Source organism: Columba livia, chromosome 20, assembly GCF_036013475.1.
Source record: "Columba livia isolate bColLiv1 breed racing homer chromosome 20, bColLiv1.pat.W.v2, whole genome shotgun sequence".
Taxonomy (NCBI): Eukaryota; Metazoa; Chordata; class Aves; order Columbiformes; family Columbidae; genus Columba; species Columba livia.
Window position 1 is genome coordinate 3,498,261 of NC_088621.1, and position 26,868 is coordinate 3,525,128.

The window sequence follows — 26,868 nt, forward strand, 5'->3', positions numbered from 1 at the left end:
GATCATTTCACTGCTCAGGAAGGGAAACACCAGGCACTGGCTGAAGCCACAGGGTCCAGCCAGGGACCTTCTGTCCCCAAAGCCTGTACATTGCAATTACTGATAACGTGTGATCAGCCGGGAGCAGGGCGGGTGGCAACACGGCAGCTCAACCACGCAAACCTGGGGAAACGTCTCCTGGATCAGGAGGGGTCTGAACTGGCAACGAGCTCCACGATACAGGTTTTTATTGTGACCAAATCAGGATTTGAAAGGAACTGAAAGTGGAAAATCAGGAACAAGATCAGGAGGTACAAAAAAAGCAATCGCCACATGCACACGCTTCTGATCCCAACAACCAGAGACATCCAGGGACATGTTTTACTGTATTTAAATGCGCAAGTACATATATATATAAATACATGCAAAATGCTTGTCTCTCCATTTCCATTAGCAATGGCAGGGAAGCTTCCACTAATCCATTTCTACTTCGATCTATTCAGAAGCTACTCAGTACTAAAATAAATTTAAAAATCAGTCAACATCACAACAACTAAGTCTGAAATCCAACACATAGATCTAACAGGCTCCAAGATTAATTTTTCCTACATTAAAGCAAAATTTCTCCTGGGGAGTCTAGTTTATCAACAGCAGGCAGACCCTCCATTGAACAGTCAATCCAAATTAAACAAGCAGACGGGTACATTACCCAAAAGACCTGGGCCCCTACGGTCAAAACAGCAATTTGGGAGAGTCCCAAATCCGGAGCACTGTAGCTCTACCATGGAATACGAACTGGTCTGCATCTCAGCCAGACTTTGACTCTTCTCTTTCCAAAAAGCTGGTGAAAGAGCACACAGAGCTTTCCGCTTCGGCCGGCTTAGTTTTCAGGAAGATTTTCTTGCTCCATCATAGCTTTATAGTTTCTTTTGAAAAAGCCACACTGAGGAAAAAATAAAAGAAATTATTGAGTCTTTGTGTGTACATTAATTTTTGCTTTTTCTTAAAACAATTTTAAATGAAAATGTGAAGTTTTTCCTTCTCAGGGTTGCAATAAATCCATGAGCGAATGCAGGATGCAACGAGGTATGAATTCTGACAGGGCCATGAGCCTGAAGAACTACATTGTTCAAAACTCTTCAGAACACCTATAAACACTTCATAACATTCAAACATTCCGCAAAGCACTTTAAAACAGGAGCTGAGAGGTCATACTGCAATGTTCAAAACAGCCCAAAACGTAAGACTGAGGTTTTACAACAGTACGTGGCAGATGTCCTGCAGTGCACATTTGAAAAGATCTCCTTCATACTTAGAGAAATCTTTAAAAAATATCTAGCCGAAAGATCTGTGTTGCGGTGTGTGCATTAGTGATACCCACTTTCCAGAGAAGCACAGTAAGGAACGCCAGCAAGATAAGTCCACCAGCACAGCTTCCTATGATAACAGGCCAGAGATTAAACACTTCATCTTGCAGGAAGACGAGGGTGATCTGCAACAGAACCAAGGCCGGTTGTTTTTTCTTGCTTAGATTTAACTGAGAAAGCTGAGTTATCATTCAACCTTTAAGCTGTGTGAGATGCACCATCTGTTTACCTACGCAGGTACTTTGCAATACAATATGAAATTACTTTTGTTTTATTGCAAGCCTAGTCAAGGGAATTAAATTTACCGTCTTCTTTAGGAGTTTATGGTGATTACAACAATCACCAGTGACAATCTTTCAGATTAAAGAGCATAAAAGAGTATTAGAAGGGGGGTGGCTAGTAGATCAAGAGAGGTTCTCCTTCCCCTTTACTCTGACCTGGTGAGACCACACCTGGAATATTGTGTCCAGTTGTGGCCCCTCAGTTCCAGCAGGACAGGGAACTGCTGGAGAGAGTCCAGCGCAGGGCAACAAAGATGCTGAAGGGAGTGGAGCATCTCCCGTGTGAGGAAAGGCTGAGGGAGCTGGGGCTCTGGAGCTGGACAAGAGGAGACTGAGGGGGGACCTCATTAATGTTTACAGATACATAAAGGGTGAGTGTCAGGAGGATGGAGCCAGGCTCTTCTCGGTGACAACCAATGATAGGACAAGGGGTAATGGGATCAAGCTGGAACACAAGAGGTTCCGCTTAAATTTGAGAAGAAACTTCTTCTCAGTGAGGGTGACAGAGCCTGGCCCAGGCTGCCCAGGGGGGTTGTGGAGTCTCCTACTCTGGAGACATTCCAACCCGCCTGGACATGTTCCTGTGCAACCTCATCTGGGTGTTCCTGCTCCATGGGGGGATTGGACTGGATGATCTTTTGAGGTCCCTTCCAATCCCAAACATGCTGTGATACTGTGATACTGTGATACTGTGATAACTTCACTAGGGAAAGAGAAGGAACGTTCATTTGAAGTCCCAGAGAGGACAGGAGGCCTCTGTGTCAGCCACAAGTGTCAGATATATGGAGTTCAAACCTAAACACTTTCCTGATATTCATCAGCAAACATCCTCTCTCTGCTTTTATCCTATAGTCAAAACCCGACTTCACTAAATATAATGGCACAACAGATGTTTGCATCAAAAGGTCCAGAATTTAACCCTGGGCACTGGATAGACACATCTGGATTCCTCACTCATTCCTGCCCAGAAGGACCGAGCTGCCCATGTGATGCTCTGATACCTCAGCACGATGATTCTCTTCTGTCAGGGCCAGATATAGTTCTCTGTTGAAGGTGATTTTTCCAGGGACCAGCAAAACAGTTCTGCTTTTTAAAAACTATGGAGAAAGGAATAAAAGGGACAAACTGTCAGTTGCTTATCAGTCTTTTCAGAAAAACTTGTGTTGCAACAGCAAATCCTTATTCAGACTGTGAGAACCAGCCCGTACGGTGCTGCCACCACGCTGTGTCCTGTGTATATAACCTCACACAAAGTATCGCTCTTGAGAACTCGTCTGGAGTGATGAAAGCTTGTGGTACTGTAGGAGTTATTTCACAAGAGTGATTTCTGGAGAAAGGAAGAAGAGCGCAGCAGCATCTCTTCTAAGTGCCAAGTGCCTCCTGGGAGACGCTGCCATAAATAAAACATCCCTTGAATAAAACATCCCTGTTGAAAATAGCAGAAAATAGCATCACATGTGGTAGAGCAACATCTGCACTGTGCTCTGGGAGAAACCCTTGCGCCTGTGGCAGGTGACAGACTGAGCAAAGGCGACAGAGCGCGGGTTTTTGTGTGTACCTGGTGCACGTTGTTTAAAGACAGTTCTGCTGTCACGGTGACGGTGTCTCTGCCGGCCGGGATGGAGCAGCGCACGCCCTGATACCGCACGTCCCGAACCTCCTGCAACGCAACGGAGCGGAGCGGAGCGGCTCAGCCCCGGCGCCGCGGGTGCCCGTGCCCGCAGCGGGTGCCCGTGCCCGTGCCCGCAGCGGGTGCCCGTGCCCGCAGCGGGTGCCCGTGCCCGTGGCCGCCCTGCTCACCTCTGCTCCGGTGCGACCGGAACGCTCCCGGAGATCCGGCTCCGCTTCGCCGCTCACCCAGCACCGCGTCGCCACCTGAAACCGCACATTGAACCGCACGTTGCGCAACACGCGCGCAAAAACCGCGGGGGGGCGGAGCCTAACAGCGGTCCCCGCCCCTTCCCCCGCGGAGGGCCGGGTCCGGGGGCGGGGCTCAACCGCGGTACCCGCCCCTTCCAGCGGAGGGGCGTGGCCGCCCCGTTCTCGCGAGACCCGTTTGAACGGGTGGCGCGGTCCCGCCAGGCAGGGCGGCCCGGGGCGATGCCGCTCCAGGTCCGCTTGTTCCGCACATACTCGCGGCGCGGCGGGCACCTCCGCCCGCCACCGCGGCCCGACCGATGGATTTCGCCGCCGCAGGACCGCAGGCGGCTGTTCAGCTCCAGCTCGGCCGGTTCCAGCACCGCCTCGGCCGGCTCCAGCGCCCTCTCCGACGACTCCGACTTCTCGCCGCCAGGCAAGCGCCGCCGCCAGCCGCTGGGTAATCGCCCCGTTCGGCCCTGGCGCCTGCGGACTCGCCGCGGCGGCACCGCGGAGAAGGAGAACGACCCGCCGGGTTCGCCGCTCGTCCCCTCCCCGTCGCCGCTCCCGGCCCCGCGCGGAGCCGCCCGCCGCCGCCAGGGGCCGCTCTGCGGGGCGCAGCGCCCCCTGCTGTGCAGCACCCCGCAGTGGCCGTCCCCGGGCGCCGCTCGCCGCCCGCCCCGCCGCCGCCGGGCCCCGCCGGGCCGCCTGGCCCTGTTCAGCACCACGCTGCAGGGCGGCTCGGGGCTGGACGGCAGCCCGGGGCTCCGCTCCCCGCCGCGCAGGCAGCGATCGGACTCGGCCGGCAGCGCCCAGAGCTCGCTGGAGTCACCGCGGGGAGAGCCGGAGCCCGTCCCGCCGTCGCCCAGGGCTGACAGCGAGGGGGAGGAGGCTGGACGGGCCCGTCCCGACGGCGCGGGCAGGAGCAGCGAGCCGGGCCCGGGGTTGCGGAGTTCCCGCAGGGCTGTGAGGGTGTCGGTGCAGGGACCCCGCGGGGCACAAGCTCCCCTGTCCCCACAGAACAGCTCACCCAGCCCCCGGGCAGCGCTGCCTCCGGCTAACGAGCCACAGCACTCAGCGCTGTGTGTCAGTGCCACTCCCGACGAACAATTTTGTCATCTAAAAAGAGACTCAACACCAGGAAGCTCGTGCTGTCAGAGTGGCAAAAACAAGCAGCACCATCTCACACCAGTGGTGGTCTTGGACCCTCACGAAGTGTCAGTGTGGCTGACAAGCAGGAAATGCAACAAAAAGGCAGATATTCAACCCACTTGCCAGCAGCCACTGTCTCCTTTGGAGCTTCAAGGAACCCTGGAGAATAAATACAGAAGTACCAAGGTTGTTTCTGGAGGGGGCAGCACCTGTAGAAAAGCCTGTATCAGCGGCTTCAGCGCCAGCCGCTGGGGGAGGCAAACGAGGCTCCGTCCGCTAAGGCACAAAAATAAGAGACTGCAGCAGCCTAACAACTCCCTTTTCAGGCCACAGATGAGGCAAAAAAGAATGAAGAAGGGTGTTCTGGAGATGTCTGTAGACATAAAAGGCAATGACTGTTCACTCCTCAATAACTCCTATTCCTGGGGTAGAGTTCGAGCGTCTTTGTCCTTCCACAAGAAGAAGAAGGTTACGGCAGAAGAGAGTTTCTGCAGCAGCGTTCTTTGTACCCCTTCTGCGAAATCCCTGCTGTCAGGGCACCAAGCAACCCCGTCCGCTGGTGAGGATCAGGACCGCTCTTGGTCGGCCTCCTCCGTGTTCCTGCTGGCTCCCAGGAGCTGCTGTTCCGCCCTGGAGCTCGCGCTCACAGATGCAGAGAAGGTGTTTGGGGAATGCCACCAGGAAGGGCCTGTGGCGTTTGAGGATTGTATCCCTTTAGATAAGATGAAAGATTGCAAGAAAATTGGAGAAGGGGTATTTGGAGAGGTCTTCCAGATTGACAGTGAGAGAGGACCTGTGGCCTTGAAAATAATTCCCATTGAGGGGACTGAAAGAGTAAATGGTGAAGCTCAAAAGACCTTTGGAGAGATTCTGCCTGAGATAATAATTTCCAAAGAACTCAGTCTTCTGTCTGAAGAATCTGTGAACAGGACTGATGGGTTCATCACCTTGTACTCTGTGCACTGTGTGCAAGGGGCCTATCCCAAGTATCTCCTGGAAGCCTGGGACAAATACCACAAAGTAAGGGGATCAGAAAATGATCGGCCAGACTTTTTCGGGGACAAACAACTCTTCATGGTACTGGAGTTTGAATTTGGGGGCAGAGACTTGGAGAACATGAGAAACAGTCTCAGTTCAGTGATATTGGCAAAGAGCGTTTTGCAGCAGGTGACGGCTGCCCTGGCCGTGGCGGAGCAGGAGCTGCACTTCGAGCACAGAGACCTGCACTGGGGCAACGTGCTGGTGAAGAAAACGGATGTAAAGGAACTTCATTATGTGTTGAATGGGACAACACACACCATCCACACAGCAGGGATTCACGTCAACATCATAGATTATACCTTGTCTCGGCTGGAGAAAGACGGGTTAACTGTGTTTTGTGACCTTTCCACTGATGAGGAACTCTTTGAAGGCACGGGGGACTACCAGTTCGATATCTACAGGCAGATGAAAGCCGAGAACTCCAACAGCTGGACTGACTATCACCCTCACAGCAACGTCCTCTGGCTGCACTACTTGGCAGATAAACTTTTGAAAGACATGGCCTACAAGCATAAAAAACTGAATTCTTCCACGAGGAAAACAAAGCAGCAGCTCACGAAGTTCCACAAAGAAGTTCTGACCTTCGAGTCTGCCGGTGACGTTTTGCAGAACAGCAGCCTGTTCCAGTGAGCTGGAACGGTGATGTTCCCCAGAACTAACACACTGATACTGCCTCGCTCCTTTGCTGGTTTTTATGTATGATCTTTTAAAACATTGGCACAATGAAGAAATACTATGATCGGTTACTATTGTGTATAAAACACATCAAAAATGTCTTAAAAAAAAAAAAAGCCTTCTGCTCCAACATGCTTCCATTTGTACTTTTTTTGAGAGGTGATGGTGGGGAGAGAAGTGATGTTGAGGAGGAGGGCTAAAGCTTTCTCCAGGGTCAATTCATGTTTGTAATTCCACAGAAATGTTTTTACCTTATTAGTGTTAAATTATTAAAAGTTCTTTTCTTACTGTATTGCTTTTTTTTGACAAATTCTTTCTTAAAGGAAAAAGAAAGAAAATACAGTTCTGGACAGTGAGGACAAAGGTAAATGTCACTCAGCTTTGGGACAGAGAGGGGAGACCCCACCTGTTGACTCAGTTGTAAAACAGAACTGTTGTTCAGTTTGGCAAAATTTGTACCTGGAATAATGCTACAAAATGTAAATATGTGAAGATTTTGTAATGTAGATTTTTAAAACACACTAATGTGCAATGATATGGGGTTTTTCCCCCTCTCTTAAGGACCAGAGAATAGGTATTTCATTATAAAAAAAATAAGAAAAAGTACCTGTGTTCCTGATGCGTTTTTGACTGCCATGATGTGTTGACCTTGAATACTGATAGGAACCCAAATCTGCAGCTCGATGGTAGCGTTAAAGCCATTTTTTCCGTTTATCTATAAAAGAAAGTGCACAAGGTAGTAAGTGTTCTTTATTGCTGATTGCAGATAGACCCGATGACCTACATTTGAAGCTCTACTTACATTAAATCTGAATTCTTTGTTTTCAAGAAGTCCTTCACTAACATTCACGTACATTAAAGAATCTGGTCTAAAGAGAACGATAAATCAAGCTAAGTGAAAAGTGAATTAAGATTATTATCAAAATTCAGTGCATCCAACACCCCAGATGCATTAAGTAATTAAGAGCTAGCGTGGTCAGATTTGTTGTAGCTGGAATGTCTGTGCAGTCTGTCTATATTTGTGTATATGTGCAGTCCATCGATTAGATGCATCTTTGAGCCTGTCTTATGTCTGTTTTTTACAGGTTAAGCAATTAGAAACCCTGGGCACCCCCCCCATGATATAGTTTTATTGTTCTGTCTTCCAACTCGTTACTTTTTGCTGTCTAATACCACAGAAAACGACAATCTGCAGTGCTGAAATGAATAAGATGGAAATTGCATTGGAATCTTACCAGGCATCCTCTCAATCTTTTTTTCCCTCTAATTGACTAAAGTAAGGTAATGTAATTGAACGTTCTTATAACTTACGTGGTGAGGCTTGCAGTGAATGTGTATCTGACATCCAGGACGTGTTCTTCAGTCAGGATGGTGCTGTTTTCATTTGCACTTTAAAAGAGCAGGATGGATGAAACGACATTATTATCTCTCTGCTCTTTGTTTAAAAAATGCTGTGTGCTAGTTAGTGCCCATAAATTTTAATGGGAGGGAGGTGACAAGAAGAGAATCTGAACAGTAACCTCCCCCCTTTGGAAAGCCCTTACTCCAGAAAAACGCTCTGCACATACGTTTTTATCCCAATTATTCGGAGTGAAAGCTTTACTTGGAGCTGGATTATATATTTTAATGATCTGTTCCCTCTGCTGAAGGAGGACGTCAGGACCCAGTTTGCCATTTCAGAAAACAAAAGCTTTAAGTATGTACTACACTTAAATTAGAACCTTAAAGGATGCTCCATCTTTTGCTGAAATAAATATGAGCAAAGCTAAAGTTATCATAAAGGAAGGAAAGATATTTTTCACGTGGATCCAAATGCTTTAGAAAGCTGAAGAGAACAAGTATAGTCTGTGTAGCCAGTGGCTGATGGACACCGAGCAGGGATTCTGCTATTTCCACTTCACAATGTATCTTGCAGTGAACACAGCAATACTCACTTGGTGATATTAATGGTGATTACAGGCTTATTTGGGAATATGCTTTCATCTAATTGCCAAATCACTGAAAATTTTGCCTGTTTAGAGGGAAGAGAAACACACGATAAAAGATTGATTACCCTGTAAATACTCTAACTCCCCAGGGTACTGTTAAAACATGATGGCTAATGTATTTTCTGCTCATCATTCCCTTCTGGAGAAATTAGACATTAAGAAACATGCAGGAAAATGAAAATTATCTCTTGCCTTGAGAAAATGCATACCAGCCATAAGCTGAATTAGAAAGAATAGCAGCTCTGGCCTTATTTTAGAGATAGAGGGTGCAAGAGCAGCTACTCAGAGCATCATTTGGGGTAAGGCAAAAGTGAAAATAACAATCTGTACTTACAGTTGTCTTTTTGAATACTGAATGCCCAATCCTGCAGTTGGAGGATAAGATCATAGAAGTTAATGGTGCTGGTTGGCCACAGTGAACAGCGGGAGAGGACGGCTGCCAACAGAACGGGAACGCTCTTTAACATCAAATAAAAACTCGGTCTACATCTGCTCCCATAAAATGAATTAGGTCCAAATAGCCCAATAAAAGCTTGGGAGTCTTAGATCAGATAAATTCAGTTCTCATTCCTAACAACTGAAATGTTCCCTTCCTTCCCTGGACCGTAGTTCAGGATTTATGTGGGTAGTAAATTAATAGTCTGCGCTGGGTTTTCTTCCTGCAGTCTGCTGCCAGCTGTTCTACAGCCTCACCTCAACAGTCACCTTCTTAAAAAGGAGGGTTTTAGGGTAGTTCAAGACCATAGTTGTCATGTACGAGTCATCCCCACTGTTTGTTAGTGAAACGTTCATGGTCACCTCTCTTGTGTGGCCGAGCACCGATTCCGTTCTAGAAGCAGACAGAAAAATGAGAAGGGTGACGTGATTTCTAAGGGTTGTTATTTAATGAAATAAGAGGCCTGAAGTGTTCTGGTAATTACTGCCCCCAAATGCTTTCACACACAGCATAGCACAATAGCCCAATTAATTATTCAGTATTCTTCAGGGTGTGTAGGAAAATGCTGCCTTAATATTGAAGGCCATCATCTCCAAACCTTATGTAAAATTTGATCATTTCTGTTTTACATCAAGATAGATTTTTAAACATTGTTCCACTTCAGCTTTTCAGTGAATTTCCAGGGTAGTTTTTACGATGAAGTGATGGTGCTGTTCTGCCTGAGGCTGGGTAAGCTGGGCAGCTCTTTGCTGTAGTGCTGTGCATCACAGAATCACAGAATGTTAGGGATTGGAAGGGACCTCGAAAGATCATCCAGTTCAATCAGCCTAAAACAAAACCACGTGTTCACAACTAAATGCAGAATTGTGATTTTAGGACGACTGTAGTTGTTTAAACCTCGGTGTTTCCTCCGAGGTTTCCCAGAACAGCCCAGCGCGCCCACGGAGACGCAGTTACAGCGCTGTGTGATGTGATTTGACGTGACGGAAAGGACAAATTGAACGGAATGTAAACAAAGGACAGCAAATCTCGTCCGAGAATTTGAAGAAAACATCTTATGCACAAATATGACATTTTATATGAATGCTAAATGCAAAACCCGGATAATACAACTCCTGTGACTCACTGAATGTGACTTGTCAAGGTTAAATGAGCAGTACAGAGCGTCTCGTTCCCGCAGTCCTTCTTGTACGGCAACTGAAAGCAAACACACATCAAGTCCGACTTTAACAGTCCGAATTTTTCTAAGATAGCAGCTGCCGAATATCCTTACATGTACATATACAGCCCCTGAAAACCAAAATGGCCATGACCTCAGTTAAGGAAAAGATGGAAATAAAAGACCCTCTAGTGATAAGTCAGTCCTAAATTGATGATGTTTTTAAACTTGAGTCCCAGGAGAAGGGCTACAAGCAATAACATGAAAAGTCTTCACTGGGGACGGGGTCTTGTTAAAGAAATACCAGTTGTTGAATAGCCACAGGGTGATAATATTAATTTGTTTTCAAGATATTATAGTTTTTCTTGAATAAATATGTTCATTTGCTGTGCCAGGTTCTAGGCACACTGTTTTGTAGAGACAAGGCTGCTTCCTTTAGCAACAGTTTTCTTCAATAAAAATCTACTGTCTGTGCCTGAAATTTCTGGAGAAGTTCAATGATCATTAATAATTAGATGTTATGTGCAGAAGTACTAAGCAACGCTGACCAACACTCAAGAATCTCATTAATTTTTCTTAAGAAATAAATCAACATCAACATCATAATCCTTAGGAGTACTGCAGCCATAGTAATTAGTGCTCATTAGTGCTCAGTGCTAAATGTTGTCCTAATTTCTCTGTCCTGTGCTTTATGGACAGCTAATTAAATATTGAATTGTGGTAAAGACTCCTATTAAGTAACCAAAAGCTGCCTCTTTATGGAGCTTTATGGAATGTTTTTCAGCAGCTGTGATTTGGATTTCAGACTGAAAAGGGCAGACAAGCTGTAGGAATCTTGCTACCAAACTGCAAGAGAGGAGACAGGGTGTCAAACAACCTCTAAGGTTATTAGAAGTTTGCAGCCTGTCAAGTATAAATTTGAAACCAACAACTAAAATAAATGGAAAAAAAGATGTTATTTTAATGATTTTACACATTTCTTCATTAGAAAATTGTATAGTTGTTACCAGCAAATAAGTCTTCCTATAAGTTCCAATGGAGAGCTCAATATCTGAAAAGTACATTATAAAGCAGACAAACCATCTGCCTTCTTCACAGGCAGCATTTAATCCTATTTTATACAGAACACAAGAGAAATGTCATGGTCAAAAGTAAAGCAGTAAAGATTCTCTTTAACAAGATATGAGTGTCTGTTTGGGGAAAACTTGGGCCTAAAGTCTACCTAGAATACAGTATTGAGGGCAGAAAACAACATGGAAAGGCTAAGAAAACCAAATTTATGTTTTTAATAGTAAAAGCTTCACATCCTGGAAAGAGAGAAAGCTCTTCGCTAGCGTTTTGTTACCTGAAAATGCATTTCTGATGGCTGGTATCTATCCAGCACAGGAACAGCAAACTCCGTGTTATCATTTTTCTTATAGAGCTCGTGTTTAACTCTCACAAAAACGCTGGAAAAACAGTCAGGGTCACAAGGCTACGAGAAAAGAAGAATGAGAAGTTGATGAGATATCTGGACATTAAAATGCAGAAGTCTCATCTCTGTTCCAGCCCCTATGACCCGGCTTATTTAGGGACCTTCTGTCTCAGGCGTTTTCTTTGGGCCACTGTGTTTAAAAGCCATCGGTGGATTTTTCACGTGTTATTTTTTTGGATCATTTTCTACGTTTGGCTCCCGTGACATCCCCTGGATAGTGTGTTCCGTGCTGTCTGACCAATGTCACCTACCAGCGTGTGAAGCTGCAGCTCAGCACACGTGTTCTCGCTGACCAGCAGCTTCCCGCTCATCGTCGTGTTCTCATCTTCAAACCGCACTCTCCTGTTCACCATTTTCACATCCAAATCCACCGTGTAGAGAACGTATAACTGTGCAAACACTGCAAGATTTTCAAAGTCCTTTGTTAGTTGTACCAGAAATTGTCCTCAGTGCCGAGTTTCCGAGGACAGCGTAAGGCTGTTGATTTCAATCTGATCACAATTCCCACTTATTACCTTGTTGAGACACCGGTAAAGCTGAGATTGTATCGAAACATAGTTTTGCTGTAACAATGCTGTTATTTTGGAAAACTGGGATTCTCTCAGGGTCGAATCTCATGCTGGTGAGAAAGTGGACAACTGGTCTTGAGCTGGGCAGGGAAAAACAGATAAGGAACAGCATCAAATATAGATTTTTGAACTGAAACATTACAGCAGAAATGTTTTAAGCAAGCTTGGCAGCAAGAACTGCTCAGTATTTCCATGGTATTTCACCTGGCCTATTTACAGAAGTTCCAGTTTCTGCTGGGAACGTTCAGAACACACAAAATCCCAAGAGTCTGAAGGAACAGGCAGCCAAAATACACCAATACAGCTAGAGTTTCAGAATTAAACACGGTGTTTATGTTTCCATTAGATAAAGACATTATCTAGCTGTTCAAATTCTCTCTTTATCTGCAATTTGTTTTCAAATACAAAATGCAGGAACAAAATTAAATCTCTGCCATGTCTTAGCCTTTGTGAACACCACGGGTCACTCGGCCACCAGATGTCTGATTGAAAAGGGGGTACGGTCTGTCAAGAATATCTTGTTTTGCCTAAATGAGCTACCTTATCAGTGAATTGCAGACATCAAGGTCTGAGAACTAGATCTATGTTAATCAGTTAATATTCACTATCTCATACTTGTTTGAAGCTTTAGACATACGACGGCAAAAGCCTTTGCAATTTGAACTAACGGCTTTACACTTTATATAATTTCTAGCACTGGTAAAGATATTTCTTTACGTCCCTCTGGTGCTGAATTAAAAATAGAATAATTACACAGCGCTTGGAACACATTCTATATTTGTAGCATTGCCCCAGCACACTAAAAAAAGAGCACATATTACCTACCGGAGCATAATCACGTTCTCCAGTGATCCTACTGTAATGTCTCGGACACCATCATTAGTGAGATCAAAGCCACCACCAATGGATTGTCCAAAATACTGAAGTCCTGAAGAAATTTCAGAGGCTTTTACTCTCTAAAAAGGGGGGGTAAACATCAACAGAATCTAAGTCAGGATCTCTCTCCTGCCCTTGGGAAAATACATGAGGCTGCTGTGAGGGTGATTTGTGACACTCCTGAAATGCAAAATATTGACCTTGTGTAACAGACAGGCAGGTTTGGAAAGGCCTTTGCTGTTCTATAGGCAGCACCTGAATCCAGCTCCCTGGCCTAAGCAGAGAGGCGAATAAGTACAGTCAAGGAGCAGCTCTGCTGCAGAAACCTGTGGAGTCACATCACCCATCTGCAAGTTTCTCCCCGATCAGTGCAAAGGAAATGTGGAAGTCCTTCCTCCCAGCCTCCTCCTACAAACACACAAGTTTTTCCCTCTTAAGGTGTACCGGAGGCAATTCTCAACAAGACACATACTTGAGAAAAGGAGCTCTTGATGTTGTCTTTATCACCATTAAAGATGTAAATGCTGCCAAAAGAGGAGCTGTTTGAAAGCCAGTCTTCAAGGGGGGCTCCAACTGCGATATCCTCATATCCATCCCCATTGATGTCTCCGATGCTGGCCACTGTAAACCCAAACCGTGCAACAGGAGAGGTCACCTGCACGTTTAAGTGTCCTTCCAAGGTGAATGAACCACTCTGAAAAACATCCAAGAAGGAAATCTGTTTATAGCAAATGTAGCATGAGTAGCTCTCATGTAAAAAAAACCCAAACTTACTGCACACTTATAATGCTTAAAGGTGAACAATAAAGCCCTAAACAATATAAGAAGCTGAAGACACCAGCTGACTCTCGGAACAAAAAGCTTGGTCGTTCTGTATGGAGAGCCCGCAACCCTCCCACAGCAGCAGCATCTCTGGACAGCGGACACACTGAAGCACCATCTTTTCTTAAATCAAGAGCAGATCAAGTTGATCCCCTGCTTGTTTCACAACAGAAACCATCCCATCTTCTCCACCCCATTACAGAAAGAAGCCACAAGAGGGTGCATGTTAATTGAATTCTCTTATATTCTATAATAACAGACTCCCAGACTGTTGTTTTGTGTTTCCAACCATCATGTATGTGCCCTGAGCAAATTTTAGCAGTGCACCAAGGAGGGTTTCTCCTGGTCTGCTCTTCAAGTTGACTTCTCAATCAAAATGATGCAATATATCCTGTATATTGTGTAATGGATCCTGTAGCTAGGCCTACAAAATATTTAGTTCTCTGCAGCTGCCCATGTGCACAGCTATTGCAAGCACAGTGAAGAACTGCTTGGCAGAGCAAGGTCTGCACCAACAAATTTCTGTGTACAGGCAAAAGACGTGATTTTCTCACACTGTGCTAACCGTACGCCTTAGGTATAGAATTTTATTTCCTTAGTTATTTCTCTTTATATTCTAATGCCTAAGGCAGGACCGCTGGCTTCATCCTGCAGTCCTCTACCATACAGGGAGAGCACGCTCAGTGAGAGCACAAAGGAGGAATGTTTTATTTGTCACTGCTTAGGCATGGTTGGAAAATCCCCAACATGGAGTGTTTACGCTACCAGTGTTTTTACCTCTGTCTCCAGGCGATAGACGTAAACCCTTCCTTCTTCCCCTTGAATGTGATAAAATGGAGCTCCAACAAGGAGAAGATCTGTCACCCCATCACGGTTCACATCAAGAGGGCAGAGCTCAGATCCAAAATAAGACCCAACCTGTGCTCCAGAAAAAAAAACAAGCAGCTCTTTCCCTGGAATTCTCTATATATAGCTTTGTAGAATTAGTGTCCTTTGCAGCAGTAAGGCAATTTTTAGAACAAAACATCACATATCTACTTATATGTGGATCGTTGCCCTATTATTTATTTTATTACAGCTATCCTCAGGGACAGATCCTGCAACCAGTTTAGCAGTAACAAAATCATTATTCAACAGTTTGACAGAGGAAAAAGAATACCACAGCTATCCCCAGGAGCCATGAGAACAGAATGTAAATATAGTACACCCTGTTTAGCTACATTTCTTCCCAGTCTTCTTCCCGATTTCATGATTTCTTCTGACATTCCCAGAGCATTATGGAGTGAATAAACACCGTGTAATCCACATCTTGCTACATCAGATGTGTGTGTGTGAGGGTCTAAGTGTGTCTGGAGGAGAAAATGCAGCTGTTGTTTGTGCAAACAAGGTGTGTGAGGTGTCTGATTCTGTGACTGCCCTGGGGAGGGATGCTCTCCGTACCTGTTCTCCTTGCAGGGTTTGTTTTAAGCGTCCATCCTGAAACACCAACACCTTCCCCCTCATGCTGTGCCGTGGAGCTCCAGCCACGTACAAGGGTCCATATTCCGTGCGTACCACTGCCACACTGTACCCTGTGCGTTCACACAAGAAGCAAAAATAGTATTTATTATCAGTACCACACTCTACGCCTGAAGGAAAAAGCCCACGGTTTGGTCTGAAACGCAGACCTACATACTCAATGAGATCCAAGAGTCTGCACTGTGTCTGGCTGTTGTGGCCCATGGTTTTGATTACAGACAATCTCATTAAAATATTGATTAGGAAATAGCAGGTAAGTTTTCTGAGCAATAAGCCAGCAAAGCTGAGGTTTTCCTCTCTTAGCTTGTTGGGTAATCGAACAAATTACTGCTCTGAAAAAACTGCTTGAACTCTTGATAACTTCTCGTAGTATTTCTCACAGTTCCTGAGTGATTATGCAACATGAATGCTTTTTTCTTTTTAATTATTATGTCTGCAAGCTGGAAGGTTTAACACCCTTCACAGAAGTGAAGAAAACACTATACTTTGTATAGAAAGCAAAAAGAGAGCTGGTACAAGGCTTCTGTAGGATTATCCTGACACAAACACCCCACAGCACCTCCTGTTACCTGGTAAGACTTTAAGGCCAAGCCTACAGCTGGGACACACGCGGGTCATGAAGCTACAAAGCGCTGGGGTGAATAACCGAGGCTTTATTTGTCGCCAAGCCAAGAACAGGATTGATTCACAAGCTATTTCTTCTCCAGACACTCACAACAAGTGAAATATTTATCCTTATCAGCTCTTAAAAATGCCCTTCATTGCAAGTATTCTTATGCAGTGAAACCAAATGGCCTGTGTTAATAGAATAATTCCACGGGGCATCATAACTCATAAGACAAAACAAGTCATGTCTTCCCAACCAGAAGCAGAAACACAGTGCTTTCGGCAGAGTCGCTCTCCCAGCTAGATAAAATCGTCAGAATCCAGTAAGATGCTGCAGGTGACCTTCTTCAGGTAGACGCTGTCAGTGTCACCACACTGCGCTAAACATAGACTATGCAAAACTGCAGTCAGGCTGTCAGTTGATGCCAGAAAGGAGGAAGCTGATTACCTAGGTAACTGTATTTTGCTGTTTTGGCTTCTTCTTTAGATTCATTCAGGAAAACGGCTGTCTTGGTTGCCAGATCATACAGTAGAATTCCACCAGACCAGTCAAAGGCCCCCACCGCACCAAACATTAAGACTTGCTGCAAAGCAACATACTGCAAGTTAGAAGAGGTGAACACAGGGCAGCTGCAAAGCCATTTGGTAAGGAGCAGTGTTTTCTGGTTTACAACTCCTGCACTCTTTCCTGGGGGGTTCTGCCAGCCCCTGTGAGACGCTGAGGACAGGCAGGTGACAGCCCAGCAGCACAGCAGCAGCTGCACATCTCCCAGCACACTACATGACTTTTCGTTTCCAAATAAGATCAGAGTTGCCCTTGCAGCCAAGGCTGTTGAATGTTCATCAGCCTCCTCACAATCCACTGTTTCCCCCTCCTAAGAGAAGATAATTATTTTATTTGCAACGTGACAGAGTCCCCGGCTTGTGCACTGGAGATGTGAATGCCAGAAAAAAAGCTGTCAACTGGAGACAAAAAGCATCCAGTGGTCAGAACAGGGGACGCATGTGAGATAAATCCCATCCTAGAATAAAATTCACTACTGACTAACTATATAAAAGTGATATTTTAACTTATCTGATACAACTAAAGCAAGCAGTGGCTTGCAAAGAAGATTTGACTACATGCGTCTCACACTTTGGCATCGCCACCATTTCTTGTGGGACACCTGATTCCCCATGTGTGTGGAAGCAGCAGCTCAGCACACAACGGTTCAGCAGGTTTAAACACACAACACTGACCTGATCCAAGATCTGCACGCTGAAACCAGCCTGTGCAAGCTCATATTCCAGAGCATCACCCTGTGTACCTGAGGATGCAATAGAAACAGGGTAAGCCACTTTCTCCTTATTTCTCAAAAGGTGGTAATGAAATAGAAAGATTGCTGTTTACCTTCTATACCAATAATGCTCTGCTGCAGGGTTGAAATCAGCCCGTCTAATGCTGAATAATTGGTCACCTGAAATACATTTGTGTCATCTGGACCAGATGCAATTAGCCGTAATTCATTTAGGGCCTTGGGTTTTTTGAAGGCATCTCCCACCTGCAGAAGAGATGCAAATCAATCAAAAGAAGCAACCTTTAGAGTCTCCGTGCCCAAACCTGCTTCGTTCAACAGTTTGTGGCAAAAACCGCGACTTCAGGCATCTTGTGTGAACCCAGAAATAGCAATTGCTTTGGGAGCCGAGGAATTGGCCGGGCTCAGTGTCTCCAGGAGACAAACCCTTATGAAACCTCTTCAAGTAACTGGCTGGTGCTCTATTCTGTGCATACACCTTTGTTGTAGCCAACAACTAATTTTGGAAATTGTCAAATTACAAGACATCATAAAATTGAACATTTTCCTCTGAAAGAAAAAAAATGAAAAGAGATAGCAGGAAGATTATTTAAGGTACCACATAGCATGTCTGAAAATAAACTTCAGACTTCAGAGTAAAGCCTTGTTGACAAATCAACACAGGTGCTGAAGGTAGTAGGTGTAGGAAGGAACAAACACGGGCATATAATTGACACTACATAGACAGATTACAGTACCAGTTCAAATTGTAGCTTTATACTTATTCTATACATACCTCTTGCTTCATATACTAGAACCATGCATAGATCAGTTCCACCTTTTCTCTCCCCCAGTGTTACCAAGATATGGAATGAAGGTACAATCCAAGCACATTCCCAACTTACCCCGATGGCATAGCGCTCGATTCCTGCCATTTTGGGTGAATTTACCACTGTTGTCAAGTCCATTTCATCCAGGAGGATTTCCCCATCTGTAAGCACAATCATGACCTTGGCTGCATCCTTGCGGGACCCGTGACTTTCAGTGAAGATGGAATCCCTGGTAAAACACCAAAACAAAGAACTTGGGCTGAAAGCTGAAGTTTTCCCCCTTGAGATAGAGGAAAGAGTCTTGTTGAATTATGCCCTTGCAACTAACAGTCACAGCAAGGAGGCAAGAGAATTTCTTTCATATTCGCACATCTTAAAAATACCAGGTGCTGTCTCCCCTCCTATTGCTTCCTGAGCACCCCTACACCCAGAATTAGGCACTGATAACTGGCTTTTATAACACTCTAAAACATGGCACACAATCTGCTGCCTGTCATTCAGCCACCGCCAGACAAATAACTGCTTCCAGGACCTGAATGTCCATAGAAGTCCCTCTCCCTTACTCATGAAATGCCCTGGAAATTCATCCCCTTCATTTCTTGTGCTCTTTTGTTGTTACTCACAGGACATGCTGCATGGCAGATGCTGTTTTTGTCACGTTGCACACCTGCACAATATCAAGCACTTTCTGGAGGGTGGCACGTGGATTCCAGTTTTCTCGCAGGTCGAACTCCGTTCTGATTTCAAACCCATACTGCACCACTGCAAAACTGCACTGGAAGGAAGCAGCAGACAAACAGCTGCTTGTGACAACTGTTAATTCAGAGAAAGAGGGTTCTCTGCAACAACTAGCCCAGAAATCCCAACAGAAATATTAGCCAGACTAGGCGGAGACAGCAGAGAGTACCTCGAAGCACTTCTCATACAGCGTTTTCATCATCTTGTGGATGAATGCTTTTGCTCTTTCAAAATCCTCTGGCTCTATGCTCCCTGATCCATCCAAAACAAAAGCAATCTCTCTCCCAGAACCTGCCCAGGATATGGAAAGTAAAGGAATGAAGAGAAGGCAATCAGCAGTTTTGGTCACAGCCAAGTCCTTTCTCTTAATGCACACGTAATGTCACTCAAACAAGTGACTGAACTGCACCAAGACTGCTCGGCTGTCATTTCAGCGTGAGCTACAGCTCAGGTCTGGCACAGCAATCCCCTGGACTTTTTTAGTCCATGGCATGATTGTGTTAAAAGATACTTCACCACGTACGCAAGTCATTTTCCTCCTCCTCCTCCTCGTCCTCCTCCACCCAGGAAGGGAGCTTGTTGTCACCACTGTTGTTAGTGTTCCTGTGCTTTGGTGCTTCAGTTGGAATATTTTCAGCTGAAACATGGAACGAGTTTGAGCGTAGATGACGGGGCAGTGGGAGAGAAAGCAAAAGGTGAACAAAAATCTGGCATTATTGCCTACACAGTGTTCCTGCACCTTGCTGCCTGGCAGCTGAACTCTTCCTCATCCCTATGGTCAATATTGTCTTCAGGTGCTACGGAAACACTTGTGACTTTTGAAGGCTGTGGGGGTCAGAACTGCATCTCAGAACTACAGTGAGAGTCCAGTAGAAATGAACTGCTCTGAGCACAGACAGAAGTGTAAGTATCACAACACAAACACTGTCCATGTGGTGAACGTGTGTGTTGTAAAGCACCTATTGCAGCCCAGCTATCTGTCCAGATGTTACGGCTGCAGGTCACAGATACAGAATATGATCTCTTGTGCTTGAGGACTGTTACTAGTGTAACAGAAATCACTTTTACTTGTTTTGCTGTTGCTGGGCAAGTGGCTACGAGAACAGGCTGAGATCTGGAGATGTATTTACTTTCCTTGAGCAATGAAACTGCCCACCATCACAGATCCACTCTATAAGTTACACAGAAAATACGTCGGGAGTGGGATTTCTCCTACCTGAACCACCCAGAGTCTCTCTCTCCAACTCTGAAAGGAAACTGTCAAAATCTTCGTATGTGGACAGGAGGAACCAGTTGCTTCCGACTTTCTGCAGCTCTTCTGGCACCCACTGGTTGCTAATGAACTCTCCAATCTAGGGAGAAAAGCCATCAGACAGGGAGACTGAACATGTTTCACACACAGACATAAAAACCCCAACAAATTCCCAAACTGACTTTAAAAACTTGAAAGCCCTGAAAAGGGAGGCTGTTTTCTGAAAGCCTGGTAAAGCCACCCTGATCCTAGATTCCACAGAAGCCCTTACTTGCTAATAAATATTAACAGCAGCTCTAGAGCCACAAGATTTATACAACTTCAGCACCTTTGCTTCTAGGATATATTCCTTCATCTCCTTCAAAATAAACTCTCTGGCATCAAGAAGAAGGAGGCCCAAGTGAATCAAAGGATCCAAGGTATCTCAGATTGGACATCCTGCATGTCTAAGGCAAGATGACTTGTTCTTCCACCCACTGCTAAAGAGTAAGAGCAGATACATGGGACGGATGGAAACACCACTCCCCTATATATGTGCTCTGATGCAAGAAAGTGTAGCTTTGGTGGAGCTCCCCACTCACCCCGGGAGCATAGAGCTTGACCATCGCTGCTTCCAGGGAGCTCATCACAGTTCTCAGTCTATGGTCTTCCAGAAACACTTGCCCAGATGCCATGACAATAATTATCTTGTCAGTCTGGATGGAGTCGGGGCTTTCAGCGAAGACTTTTTCCCTGTGGAAACAGAACCATAAAGGTATTTCATGGGACAAGCCATGCCTGCAGAGCTGGAAATATCAGCGTTGGTGGGAGGGCACTGATGTTCACTGAGCTCTCAGCCCATGACACTACACACGTACAAGACAAATATGCACATTCACGTGCACAAGGATTTGTGCTTTCCAGGGACACTGGCTGCCCACAGCTGCTAGCTCTGAATTCACAAGCACTTTTGCAAGCTGCATATGGGGCATTTTTACAGTGCGGGTCAGTATTGTTAGTCATACTACTGAGAAGGAAACGGAAAGCATGACTCCTTGAGATGCAGCAGATCCGTGAAAAAGGTGGGAAGGACCCTGGGTTTACAAATGAACAAATGCTCAAAGCAAGACCCAGGTGACTGGATTTAAGGGTGTGAGAGAAAGAAGAGTTCAGAGGAGATGTGGACTGATGCACATGGAACACAAGGAGTCACTCAAGTGTTCCTGGAGCTTCTCGAGACATGTGAACTCACAACACATGCTGCAGTGTGGCTGCGATGTTGGTCCGCGAGCTCTGCTGCTTGATACTTCGGACTTTGAAGAAAGCAGTTAGTCTGTTGCAGCTTTCTTGCAGGCTCAGTTCAGTTTGGATTTGGGCTCCATACTGCACCACAGCAAACCTGATCTGGAGGAAGCCGACAGCAAAGCCAGAGCTGGTTAGACAAGATCTAAGGCAGGATCCCTAAGTCCCTCAGAGTGCCAGGTTTAGTCCTAAACTTTACTGCACAAACACAGAAAGCACATATTGCAAATAATAGGTAGGTCAACTGTATTTATCCCTCTGTCTCCATCACACATTTGTATCCTAGTGATCCCTTCTGGATCAGCTCCAGGAACTGACTCCATTTTCATTGGCTCAAGACAATGGTTTCCCTGTCTGAAGTTCCTGTATTTATCTGTCTGGCTAGACCCTCCGTGACCACATGGCTCAGCATCACTTTGTCTCCGGATTTATTTAAATAATTTAAAATAACAGTTTATACACCCCATTCCTTATATTTGTGTGTACTGTTTCATGGTGCCCTGAGAGATTTGCTTGGTAAAATATCTAAGCATCCTTCTGGCACAAAAACCCACTCCTGGCTCTTCCACTTCCCTCTTCAGCTGCTCCTCCTCCTTGACTCACTAACATTTAACTCTTGCATTAGAATATGTAGAATATATATTCTACATTCTACATATTCTACAACCAGCATTACTGTGAAGTTTAAAAAGCAATAATTATGTGAAAGAGGAGACTTTCCATTCTTCATTAGAGCTCTGATCCATCCTGCCTATCAGATTATGAGACTCTGAGGAGGTTCACACACCTTGGAGCATTTCTGCCACATTGACTTCATCATATTGAGGAGAGATGTCTTGGCATTTTGGAAATCATGTGGCTTGGTGCTCTCTGATCCACCCAGAATGACAGCAATCTCTGTTCGCCGTTCTGTCAATGCAGTGAAATAGAAGAGGATATTTGAAGGGACAACCAAACAGCTGAACATTTATTAAGTGTTCAAGGACACTGACATATCAATAAACAACCACAACTTTGACTACAGCACCACGCAGCCATCCTGAAAGCAGGTCTAGATGATGATGTGGTCTACACTGTAGTAACAGGTTTTAGTTTTTAAAAATCTCCGTGAATGATGACTGTAATAACGACAGAAATTTGCCATTACAAATAAGTGTCAAAACCTCCACCTTTTCCCTCCCCAGATGAACACAGGCTGCTTCACACGCAGCCAGTACAGAAGACAGTAATGATGGCTGGTGTCCAGCACTTACCTTTGCACATGTGGTTGTTCCTTGTGCTGCCAAAGAGCTCACCACAAGTACCGCTGGTGTCTGGAATCTTGTCTCTGCTGCCTTTACTTTGAACGCTGTTTAATTTGGTCTCAACTAAAGCATTTTAAAGCAAGAAAAAAGTACACTTTATCCTTTGAAAAATACTCTTCTAATTAACACACCTCAAACTCAGTATGTATTTCCACCAGGGTTCCCAAATTTGGAGGAGACACGAGGGTCAGACTGTTAATAGCAGTCAGAAAACTGAAGATGGAATGAGACCATCTAAGTGTCTAATTTAAAGTTCTCAGCTTCTTAGCAATGACTGCAAGAAGCAGAGCAATGTCAGACAGTCAGACCATCTCTGCTCCCTGGATTAAATGCCCAATAGCCCAGTTGGAAGGAACAGCCTTGAGTGCCCAGGAACTTTTAAAAATCTCAGTGGATTTTGCCACATCCATCCACTAAGGATGTCAATACTTTTCTAAATCCTGACTTAAGAGCTGGATCTTTTGGATGCATGGGACACCACAGCAGAAGATCCCTGCTGCTGTGTGCTGGTTTTAAAGGCTGAGCTTTGTAACCTGTTGAAGTCACTGTCATACATGTTAAAATTCAGCTCTAGGTCTCTCTCTGGACTGTGGACTTTGCTGGTTGGCAGCTCAGAAGGCCTCTGGTGTCAGAGCAGAGCTTCAGGCCATTGTTTCTGTCCCTCTGCAAAGGCCCCGCGCTGGTTTTGCTCCCATACCCATCTTGGTGAGGTTGAGGAAAGCTGAGCTGCACAGACCGGCAGTGAGCAGGGTGCAGACTCCGTTCACATTCTCAGTCGTGGCGAAGGCTCGGCGGTGCTTCTTCTGCAGGCAAGCCTGGGGGCGGAGGGGAAGGCTAATTAATGACTGGTGAGATGAGCAAAGCCACAGGCAGAGGACATATCAAGATACCACCCGGTAAACACTCAGCATCGCTGCACAGCGCTGAAATCCTCCTACAGAGAGCACAAAAGCCCCTTCCCTGCAGTGACCCTGGCCATGCCAGGTGGCCAGGACTTCAGGCCTGCGCTGAAGCAACAAGTGGGACTGGTGGGCTCCCCAGATTGAGGCATCAGCCTCCTAACTGGTGGCTCTCCTAAGCCTCCCACACCAGTCTCCCTTTTCCTACGGGTGGGGGTGGCTGCAGTGAAGTCCGAGGTCCATTGCAGTCCTCAGCGGTGAGAAGGGCCTTTCCCTTTGTCTCCTGGCTGGCACTGCACCAGCTGGCTTTCCAACCAGCCAGGATCCAGCCAAGAGCTTTCAGCCTTTGTCCTTCTGTTGTGTCTGCTCATTTGCATTTTCCGGCAAAAACACACAGCATTTTGGGAAAATATAGTCATTCCTAGCCATAGATTTTTCCAGTCCCTTACCAGAATCCAATCTGAGTTCCTGTCAATAGCTATGGCACCATCCTGGATGTTTTTGGAGCCTTTAATCTTTCCTGAAATGGAATAATTGAATGAACGAATGAATGAATGAGAACAAAATTTAAATGGGTACAGTACTTGTCAGCCTTGTGCAGACAGAACAAAAAAAAGCTACAACGACTGATATCAGGTGTATCAGCTCTTCTAGAAGGAGGAGTCAGTTATCAGCAATCACAGCACTAGTGAATATACTGGAAACAAAAACTTTGTATTTCAACAAAGTTTAGGTGAAGACTTAAGCTGTGGCAGAAGAGGTCTTGCAGCCTCCAGACATCACTCCCAATGACTGGGACCGTGGGTTTGCTGATCTGTGGGACCCAGCAGCATTCCCGGTTCTCTCCGAAACCCAAAACCTCTGCAGCCCCTCCTGCCCACAGCAAAGCAAGCGCTGGGCGGGGGAAGCAGGACTGTACCTCGCAGGGGTATCTCCTGGCACTCGATCTCCTCCCCCAAAACGCTGCACTTCCTCAGTCTGCCCAGCCCCTTGTCTGCTGAGGAAGTAGCCAAAATCCTGTAGAATGAGAAAAAAGGTGGAAAAGAAAGACGGTGGTACAATCAGGCAGAATCCTTTGGCAGTGCAGTGCAAACCCATCATCTGTGTGCCAGCGTGGCCACTCATTATTCTGACAATATCTCTTAATTAACTAGACACCAGTGTGGCTTTGAGCTGAATCAGCCACTGAAAGGAAAACACTTATTTTGTCCTACAAATCATCATCCATCCCATTATCTGAACTGTGAATTCAGCAGAGCTATCCCAGACCAAGGAAGAGGTCTGGAAGTGACAGGCCCATAAAATACTGGAGGTAAAGGGAGACCAGAGGAGCAGCAAGAAAGTCCAACCATCATACTGGGAACAGCATCACTGTGTGAAATGGAGACTCTTCTTTGCATCAGCCAGTTTCTACTTGGGGGGAGAAAATGTTATTTACTGTAAAACTTAAAACACACTGTGTGATATACAGGCTGAGCAATCTGCTCAGTGTAATATAGGTTATCTCTATAGCAACCACTTGTGGTTGGCTTCTGCTCACCAGCCTAACCAGCCATTTCTCTTCCCCTACAGACCCAATACTCAAAATATAACAGTTTCCAACTTTATGGTTTTCAGACCAAGCTCACAACATAAATCTTGACAGCTGGTGGATGCCGTGATGGCTGCAGCCCCAGAAATGATGTTGTACGCCAGGAAATACTGCAAAAACCCAGCTGCTTGTTTCAGCCATTTGGTTAAATGAGCAGATACCCTTTTTGCATGGTACCACAACTGAGCTGTGGGTGAGGGGAGAAGCAGCATGAAGACTCACAGGCTGACAACGTAAACCTCACACCGGTGAAGCTCTAACACTGCTCATCAGCCCCTGAGAACAGAGGAGCAACTCTGGGTCACAGGCAGAGCAGCATGTGCTAACACACCTGTGCTAACACACCTGTGCTAACAGCTGTAGAAAGTGAGAAGCTACAGGACCTCAGGCCACACTCATTCATAAAAGCTTGAGAAGTCTGGGTATGTTTTTCTTTCTCCTGTTCCTTACATGGTTGTGTTCCCATCCGAATGCTGAAGAACTGCGGGCCACAAGAAAGCGGCTGTGTGTGGTGTCATCCACGTCTTGCCAGTGTCAACATTAAAGCTCCTCAAGGACTTGACCACTGAAAACAAATAAATAAATGAGTGCAGACTGTGGCCTGTAGAGTCATCGTTAGCAGGCCCTCGAGCCAGCTATGCTGCCCACCACCAGCACAGACAGCTGGTGGGACGGAGATACCAAGCTATGGAGATTTCACTGATGTGGATTAACAAAGGATTTTCTTGCCCAGCCTAATGAAAAATAAAGCAATGGGAGTCCTGTTGTTCTGTTATGAAAGTCCACCTTGGATATCACGAAACATTTCTACTAGATGAAGCTCAGAAACCTGCAGAAAGGGAAGCAAAACTCAGGGCTTGTGCAAGTGACGTGCCACTTCAGGCACCAGCGATTCGCTTCTTGTAAAGCTCATGTTCAACAGGACAGGACACTGAAGCCATCAGATTAAAGAATAAGCAGTTTAGATAGAAGCAGGGGTTGTTCCCCGCAAGAACAGCATTGTCATGAACTTGGTAAGAAGAGGAGAACATTGATTCCGGCATGTTAGCAAAAAGTTCAAAGCTTGGCAGCAAGGGAGTAAATTTGTGCCAAATGTGATGGATAATGTGCTGAGGACGCAGCTCTGCTAAAAGTCCAATAGCTTCCCAAAATATATATAAAACAGCCATCAAAATAAAAGAAAAACTACTCAGAGCTGTATCTGAATTGGGATTTATGCATGAATGTAGTTCCTTTTTGCAAGGCAGCCCACAAAAATGGGGCTGATATTGGTGTTTCGGCTGTAAGACTCTGCGGTAAGCCAACCCCTACTGCCGTTCACGCTTCAGCTCTTGATTTCTGTAGGCGCGTTATCACTTCAGTAAATGCACAGCCTGGGAGATAAATATACTTGAATCTAAGTGACAGACTGAAATGTCACGAAGTGGGAAGCACAAAAGGCAATTTACTATGATAAACGCAGTAGGTTCAGGTACTGAGCTGTACTGAATCACCAAACCTCTGTCAACCACCCAACAACCTGGAAAACTTCACACTCAGTGCATTGCTTGAGCTACCAAAGCAGCAGTGCAATGTGTCACCCTTCCCGGGCAGCTCAAAGACAATTTCATGACAGAACTGTCCCCACGAGGCTGCAGGACAGAATGACGTGGACACAGACACTGACTCGGGAAACATTCCTTCTAATCCATACCTACGCTTTACTTCACACAAACTTATTCCCAAATAAAGGTCTTCTGAATTTTCTTTTTAAAAATCCCACGTGTTCTAGAGCTCTTCTTAAAGAGATCAACAAGCCAAAAACTCCTGGGAAATATATCTCTGAAAGCAGATGCTGCTTAATCCAAAGTGTGTCTTAAATGAAAGCAAAGAATATAAAACCCGTCTCACCTACATTCT

At 45.5% G+C, this 26,868-nt stretch overlaps 2 protein-coding genes across 5 annotated transcripts in view; one reads left to right on the forward strand and one right to left on the reverse strand.

Moving 5' to 3' along the window:
• Positions 1-210: 210 nt before the first annotated feature.
• ITGAE (integrin subunit alpha E) overlaps positions 211-26,868 on the reverse strand; it is a 28,247-nt gene continuing 1,589 nt past the window's right edge. The window contains exons 2-36 of one of the 4 annotated variants that reach the window (XM_065036318.1): positions 25,420-25,534; positions 24,298-24,395; positions 23,828-23,898; positions 23,177-23,294; positions 22,429-22,542; positions 21,963-22,084; positions 21,126-21,277; positions 20,476-20,626; positions 19,859-19,994; positions 19,166-19,279; positions 18,812-18,933; positions 18,528-18,679; positions 17,980-18,133; positions 17,191-17,341; positions 17,040-17,107; positions 16,249-16,384; positions 15,117-15,247; positions 14,454-14,594; positions 13,327-13,548; positions 12,804-12,934; positions 11,925-12,058; positions 11,661-11,809; positions 11,281-11,409; positions 9,903-9,973; positions 9,034-9,169; positions 8,675-8,776; positions 8,287-8,363; positions 7,664-7,741; positions 7,155-7,221; positions 6,960-7,067; positions 3,428-3,502; positions 3,186-3,287; positions 2,629-2,724; positions 1,361-1,471; positions 211-922 (exon numbers count right to left, since the gene is read on the reverse strand). In XM_065036318.1, coding sequence (XP_064892390.1) covers positions 860-922; positions 1,361-1,471; positions 2,629-2,724; positions 3,186-3,287; positions 3,428-3,502; positions 6,960-7,067; positions 7,155-7,221; positions 7,664-7,741; positions 8,287-8,363; positions 8,675-8,776; positions 9,034-9,169; positions 9,903-9,973; positions 11,281-11,409; positions 11,661-11,809; positions 11,925-12,058; positions 12,804-12,934; positions 13,327-13,548; positions 14,454-14,594; positions 15,117-15,247; positions 16,249-16,384; positions 17,040-17,107; positions 17,191-17,341; positions 17,980-18,133; positions 18,528-18,679; positions 18,812-18,933; positions 19,166-19,279; positions 19,859-19,994; positions 20,476-20,626; positions 21,126-21,277; positions 21,963-22,084; positions 22,429-22,542; positions 23,177-23,294; positions 23,828-23,898; positions 24,298-24,395; positions 25,420-25,534 — 4,097 coding nt within the window. In that variant the 3' untranslated portion in view covers positions 211-859. The other 3 variants (XM_065036316.1, XM_065036319.1, XM_065036320.1) reach the window with 3 other exon arrangements.
• Positions 3,664-7,416, forward strand: HASPIN (histone H3 associated protein kinase). The gene has a single exon (XM_065036338.1). The coding sequence runs from the start codon at positions 3,728-3,730 to the stop codon at positions 6,305-6,307; it is 2,580 nt and encodes an 859-aa protein (XP_064892410.1). The 5' UTR covers positions 3,664-3,727; the 3' UTR covers positions 6,308-7,416.